This window comes from Eriocheir sinensis, chromosome 62 (assembly GCF_024679095.1).
Source record: "Eriocheir sinensis breed Jianghai 21 chromosome 62, ASM2467909v1, whole genome shotgun sequence".
Lineage (NCBI taxonomy): Eukaryota > Metazoa > Arthropoda > Malacostraca > Decapoda > Varunidae > Eriocheir > Eriocheir sinensis.
In genome coordinates this window covers 9,577,438-9,585,025 of record NC_066570.1, presented here as the reverse complement: position 1 = coordinate 9,585,025, position 7,588 = coordinate 9,577,438, and the positions used below count along the sequence as shown (strand labels likewise).

General features: G+C 43.0%; 1 protein-coding gene across 1 annotated transcript; it reads right to left on the bottom strand.

The window, feature by feature from the left end:
- Positions 1 to 281: 281 nt before the first annotated feature.
- On the bottom strand, positions 282 to 2,007 carry LOC126986753 (zinc finger protein 714-like). The gene has a single exon (XM_050843130.1). The coding sequence runs from the start codon at positions 1,684 to 1,686 to the stop codon at positions 775 to 777; it is 912 nt and encodes a 303-aa protein (XP_050699087.1). The 5' UTR covers positions 1,687 to 2,007; the 3' UTR covers positions 282 to 774.
- Between the last annotated feature and the right edge of the window lie 5,581 nt (positions 2,008 to 7,588).

Sequence of the window (7,588 nt, the reverse complement as noted above, 5' to 3'; positions counted from 1 at the left end):
TTTACTGAGATACAAGGGGTGTAGGTTATCTCATTTATCACATTTACTGACATACAAGGGGTGTAGGTTATCTCATTTATCACATTTGCTGACATACAAGGGGTGTAGGTTATCTCATTTATCAAATTTACTGACATACAAGGGGTCTAGGTTATCTCATTTATCACATTTACTGACATACAAGGGGTGTAGGTTATCTCATTTATCACATTTACTGACATACAAGGGGTGTAGATCATTTCATTTATCACATTTACTGACATACAAGGGGTGTAGGTTACCTCATTTATCACATTTACTGACATACAAGGGGTGTAGGTTATCTCATTTATCACATTTACTGACATACAAGGGGTGTAGGTTATCTCATTTATCACATTTACTGACATACAAGGGGTGTAGGTTACCTCATTTATCACATTTACTGATACAAGGGGGGCAGGCTATCTCATTTATCACATTTACTGACATACAAGGAGGGCAGGCTATCTCATTAACACATGGAACAGCTTGCGGGAAGAGGTGGTGGAGGCGTACAGTCCCCAACAAATGATGGAAAGGAAAAGGAATGTAGATATTACAGCTACTATTACAGCTTAGCCCGGGCCCGGTAGACTACAAACAGGTCAATACAAATAGGTAAATACACCCACACACACACACACACAACCTGCCTTGATTCCCCATTTGGGCTATATTTTCTGTCCTTCAATGTAGTCAATGCTGCCCTGCACTGCATACTCTCTCCCACATACAGCAGCACAACACAACACCTCAGAGGTGAATCTTCACATGTTTAGTAATCTCACCTCTGGTCATGAAACGCTTTCCACAAGCATCACATTTGAACCCTTTGTGACCAGTGTGTCTTATGCTATGTCTCTTCAGGTATGATTTTAAACAGAATCTTATTCCACAGACTTCACATTCATGATTTCTCTCACCAGTGTGTATAAGGATGTGTGTGTTGAGGTTACTCTTCCGATTAAATATTTTCCCACAAACTTCACATTCATGATTTTTTTCGCTAGTGTGTGTAAGGATGTGTCTGTTGAGGTTACTCTTCTGATTAAATCTTTTCCCACAAACTTCACATTCATGATTTCTCTCACCAGTGTGTGTAAAGATGTGTGTGTTGAGGTGAGTCTTCTGATTAAATCTTTTCCCACAAACTTCACATTCATAATTTCTTTCACCAGTGTGTGTAAAGATGTGTGTGTTGAGGGTACTCTTCTGATTAAATCTTTTCCCACAAACTTCACATTCATAATTTCTTTCACCAGTGTGTGTAAGGATGTGTGTGTTGAGGTGACCCTTATGAATAAATCTTTTCCCACAAACTTCACATTCATAATTTCTCTCACCAGTGTGTGTAAGGATGTGTCTGTTGAGGGTACTCTTCTGAGTAAATCTTTTCCCACACACTTCACATTCATAATTTCTATCACCAGTGTGTGTAAGGGTGTGTGTATTGAGGTGACACTTATAATAAAATCTTTTCCCACAAACTTCACATTCATGATTTTTTTCAGCAGTGTGTGAAAGGCTGTGTGTCTTGAGTTTACCCTTCTTGCTGAAACTTTCCCCACAAACTGCACAATCATGATTTCTTTCAGCAGAATGAGTGAGTGTCTTAGTCAAAGTCACCCTTCCCAGGGAGGCTTTTCTCACACTCCTGGCTCTCATGGTTTCCTGAACCAGTGTGTGCAAGGCTGTGTCTGATGAACTTCCTCTCCCCTATCAAATTGTCCTACAGTCCTGACACTCAACCTTTCCCTTCCTTTATGGCTGGAGAAGGCAGCAGCACGGTGGTGGTGGTCCTTCTGATCAGGCCTTGGTCCTCACACCAGTGACAGTCTGCTCCGCTGCTCCTGGCCACTCAGGCTGCAGGCCAGCCTTGAGGGAGAGGGGGCAGCAAGTCTTCCTCAACACTACACTCAAGGACCAAGCACGCAGGTAAGGGGAAGGATCCACTAAGGAGAAAGGACACTGAGGGCTGAGCACAACAGGTGTCTCAGACTCTCACGTCAGCACCAGCACCAGCAGTGGATGTCAGGACACACAGAGTGGTGTGCTGCCTGCCTCAGTCCCTCACATCAGCACCAGCACCAGCAGTGGATGTCAGGACACACAGAGTGGTGTGCTGTGTCCTGGCCCTGTGCTGCCTGCCTCAGACCCTCACGTCAGCACTGGCACCAGCAGTGGATGCCAGGAGACACAGAGTGGTGTGCTGTGTCCTGGCCCTGTGCTGCCTGCCTCAGTCCCTCACATCAGCACCAGCACCAGCAGTGGATGTCAGGACACACAGAGTGGTGTGCTGTGTCCTGGCCCTGTGCTGCCTGCCTCAGTCCCTCACATCAGCACCAGCACCAGCAGTGGATGTCAGGACACACAGAGTGGTGTGCTGTGTCCTGGCCCTGTGCTGCCTGCCTCAGACCCTCACATCAGCACCAGCACCAGCAGTGGATGTCAGGAGACACAGAGTGGTGTGCTGTGTCCTGGCCCTGTGCTGCCTGCCTCAGACCCTCACATCAGCACCAGCACCAGCAGTGGATGTCAGGAGACACAGAGTGGTGTGCTGTGTCCTGGCCCTGTGCTGCCTGCCTCAGACCCTCACATCAGCACCAGCACCAGCAGTGGATGTCAGGACACACAGAGTGGTGTGCTGTGTCCTGGCCCTGTGCTGCCTGCCTCAGACCCTCACATCAGCACCAGCACCAGCAGTGGATGTCAGGAGACACAGAGTGGTGTGCTGTCACTGGCACTGTCCTTCTCCCAGCATGGCCAGTAGTCCTTCCTGGTGTGTGGGAGATGTGTTAGGTCACATGTTCCATCAAGGTACAGGCAAGCCCCCTTAACAAACAATTATATCGCTGAGAAGCTGTTCACTAAGCAAAGTTTTGTTGTGCCAACTCATCATAACGTAGGTTAATTGGAGTGTGCTTACAGAACCCCAACTTTTCCCCTTTCACTCATACTGACCACTTATTTGCACAGTAAGAAGCCGTAGCTACTTGTGCACTTCCTGACTCCTCAGCGACACACCTGCACACCACGGTACTGGACTGGACACTGGTGGCTGGGTTGACATGCATGATCACTGTGTGTGTGAATCACCTCATATGTGACCGTCATCACCTGTAGTACTGCAGGACACTGGCCTTTACCGACACCCTCCACCACTCACTGTTAGGTGTTAATTTACTCAAATTTAAGTGGGATTCATTAACCTGTATAGCCCCGCTGACGGCTCTGAGCCATTGCTTGCATGTGTAATGCTCAGCCCCGACGACAGCTCTCAGCCATCGCCATTTCTTGACACTATAGTTTCTTACATGATGCCACGTGGCTGTAATATTCACACACGTTATGACTCATGATGCGGAGCAAGTGTACACTGCTTGGCAATTTACCTCCATGCTTGATTTTATTTCTTATTTTATTTTTTAACAGCAAAGGAGACAGTTCAAGGGCAAAAAAAGGAAACAATAATGAAAAAAAAGCCGCTACTCACTGCTTCTAAAAAGAGTGCAGAGGAGTGGTCATTCATAATTCTATGACCTATAAACTTAACATATTGCCCAAAAATAACACAAAAAAAGTGAAACTTTAAAAAAACGCTACATTTCCCTAATGAAGGCACCAGCGCCAGGAAGTGTTGGCTGAGTGTGTTGAGTTGTGCCGCACATGGAGTTCACACGTCCCCCGAAATGTTCCAGCCTGGGAAGCCCTATTGCCTGCGTTATACTTGATATGTCATAATTACTATCGTATCCAGAATTCCAGCCAATTGGGAACAGTTCAGGAATTAACCCGTAGCTGCGGGATCATGTTTCTTAAAGGCCCCTCTAAGCGAAAAGGAGAAAAAATCATTACTCACGCAAACCATTTCATAATAGATATCAACGCATTTGTGATCAGTTTATGCATCATCTATTTTTTAGGGGGTTTATATCATGTGAAAAATTTGGCCCGTCGCTGGTACACGGTAAAGCCACAAATTTGGCCCGTCGCTGCTACTGGGTTAAGCACGGGAAAACAAACGTACCTCACGCACCAAGGGCAGAATGCTAACTGAAATGTGACGACCGTATAGCACCGTATGTCTAACAGATTTCCTTCCGCGACGCAAATTATCCCCCCATGCCGGGATTCAGGACAACAATAGTTTTTTAGGGTTAAATATCGTTTACCACGAGTTCTACCGACTAGATTTTGTTCAGTACTTGCCAGATTAAACATTAGTCTTCGTGGAAACTATTGGAAAAATGGTTCTAGCTATACATGCGGCAGGAGAGTAGAAAACAATGCGAGAATGGTGTAAGCTTTGTTGCGAGTATTTAGCTTGTAATAACGGAATGGTAGAGTGTTTCTCACCAATTCACCTGAAAATGTTAGCATAAACATTTGGGATCAATGTCTTATAGAATATAGGCAAAGTGCATCATGATTTATCACGTGAGAGATTTTAGAGTGTGTGAGTCCTCATCACTTCAACAGGCCCTGACCAAGTTCTAGTTAACCCGTTGACTGCAAACGTCCTACAAGCAGACATCACCAAGCTACAGGAATGGAGCAAAAAGTGGCTGCTACAATTAGATGAAGCAAAATGTAAAAGTCATGCACCTTAGGAAGGGATATCCAGCATATCAATACCACATGGGAGACACTCCACTGTCAACCACAGAGGCAGAAAAAGACCTGGGAATATGTGTTACCAGGCTACCAGTGACCACCAAATCCGTGTCAATCGCAGCGGACAACTTAAAGTAGCTAGCGATCACTGGCAATTTTGGGGGTAGGGAACCAAAACAATTGGAGTGACCTGAGGTGAGGCTGGGTCAGTGTTGCCAAATAATCGTAATCATGGCATTGAGTTTTTTTAGGGCCGTTTTCACGGTCGTTTTGTTTGTTTTGATTGTTACCAATGGCGCCGGTCGATGCTAAAGTTTTCCACATGAAACTGGCCTATGGGGTAGTGGCGGCTGCTGAGGAAGTGAGAGGTGTTGAGTGTCTGGCAAGGTGCGGGGCTAGGCTAACCCCGCAGCCGCCACTACCCCATCAGCCAGTTTAACGGGGAAATACTATAGCATCGATCGCCGCCATTGGTAACGATCAAAACAAACAAAATGACTGTGAAAGCGGCCCTTAGTCTCTGACCGATAACTATAGCAAAAGAACAAACCAACATCAATGAATAACAGTTTTAACGCTAACTCTAATTTTCTATCGTTGTTTGTGTGGTTACGACCGTCTTGGAGCATAAAAATGATAAATCCAATCGTCATAGTACAATAATTTGTTAACGCTGGGCTGGGTCTCAACATACATATTTTTTTTTTTTTTACAACAAAGGAGACAGCTCAAGGGCACAAAAAAAGGAAACAATAATAAAAAAAAACCCACGCTACTCGCTGCTCCTACAAAAAAGAATTTGTGATCAGATTATGTATCATCTATTTTTTTGTGGGTTATATCATGGCACAAATTTGGCCCGTCGCTGCTACACGGTAAAGCCACAAATTTGGCCCGTCGCTGCTACCACGTTAACATTGCATCAGGAAACATTGGTTTGACTCCGGAGTATGGCAAAATGTAGTAAAATATGTGTACTGTGTTTTATAACCCCTACGAAATTGTAACAGAGATGAATATACCTCAATGATATAACACAAATATTAAGATACAAGGATAAACTTTTATGGTGCTATGAGAATGAGCCTGTGAGGTGCTGTTAAAAACTATTAGTATATAAAAATTAAGTACATATATATAAAAATGAATAATATATCACAACTCCATCTCTCTTTCAGCAAGTAGCTAGTATTCCTAAATGCAAAATAATAGTTTAGTATTCCTAAATGCATAATAGCCTATTAGTTTCCTAAATGGAAAATAATAGCTTAGTATTCCTAAATGCATAATAGCCTATTGGTTTCCTAAATGCATAATAGCCTATTAGTTTCCTAAATGCAAAACAATAGCTTAGTATTCCTAAATGCATAATAGCCTACTAGTTTCCTAAATGGAAAATAATAGCTTAGTATTCCTAAATGCAAAATAGTTTAGTATTCCTAAATGCATAATAGCCTACTAGTTTCCTAAATGCAAAATAATAGCTTAGTATTCCTAAATGCAAAATAATAGTTTAGTATTCCTAAATGCATAATAGCCTACTAGTTTCCTAAATGCAAAATAATAGCTTAGTATTCCTAAATGCAAAATAATAGTTTAGTATTCCTAAATGCATAATAGCCTACTAGTTTCCTAAATGCAAAATAATAGCTTAGTATTCCTAAATGCAAAATAATAGTTTAGAATTTGTATTTGTCTTGACTACTTCATTGGCTTATTAGCAAGTTATCACAGATTGTAAAACTCTTCCCACTTATAATTTATTACAGAAGTTGTAGATACGGTATAACATGCAGAAAAAAAACCCAAATAGGAGAAAGAAGAAGAATGAAAAATAAAGGAAGAAAGAGGGAAGGAAATAAAGAAAGAAAGCAAAACAAAGAGAAAGAAAGACAACCACTTCTACTTCTATAACTGTTACTACTACAGACATGGCGAATTTCACCGGTAACTGGATAGCGCCACATTATTGATCCCTGTTTTTCGGCCATAACTCAGAAAATGCTTCACACAGAGGGCTAAATTTTGGAAACTATATAGTTCATATGTATGTCTACCTACTGTCAAAACCTGAGGAAGATTGAACCAGTACTTTTTGAGATATGGGAGTCCAAATTTTTTTGCACTCAGATCATGCGCCGAGTTCGTTACTATTCACCAAGTCAAGATAGGGCTATTTGGGTTTAAGATAACATGGCAAGGCAGAGCACAGGCTTGGTGGTGTCTCCCAACTTCTCAAAATACTTGCATATTAATAATTTTTTGCTTACTTATTATTGATCCCTGCTTTTTGGCCATAACTCAATAAATGCTGCACACTGAGAGTTAAATTTTGGATACTGTATAGTTCACATGTATGTCTACCTACTGTCAAAACCTGAGGAAAATTGAACCAGTAGTTTTTGAGATATGGGAGTCCAATTTTTTTTGCACTGAGTTCGTTACTATTCACTAAGTCAAGATAGGACTATTTGGTCAAGACGCGGCATGGCAGAGCACAGGCTTGGGGTAAAATTCTAGTGTTTGCCCATACTCCCCTCTCCCCCCCATACAAGCCTGGGGACCTGGTGGGAATGCGGGGTTTCGGGTGAGGGACACGAAATCCGTCGCATTCGCGTATTTTTTTTAATGGGGGGGAGGGGGGATAAAAACTCCCTAGATCTAGGGAAATTCCCTAAATTTAGGGAATTTTTCCTCCCACCACCACTAAAATAAGCGTTTGCGACGAATTTAGTGTTTCCCATACGGAAACCACGCACTCAGTGGATCCCCAGGCTTGTTTTGGGAGAGAAGCGTAGTGAACCCACCAGACAATGCTCACCTCACCATCTGGCGTGGCACTGGAGGCCATCTGTGCTCACATAAACCGCTTACACCACACTCATGCCCTCTCTAGTAGGTTGTCACCTCATCGCAAGGTTTCTGTACTCCAAGTAGAGTCCGTGACACCAAA

Bases quoted from the DNA above. Each gene is read 5' to 3' on its own strand.
- LOC126986753 (XM_050843130.1), bottom strand. From the start codon at position 1,686: ATGAGAGCCAGGAGTGTGAGAAAAGCCTCCCTGGGAAGGGTGACTTTG.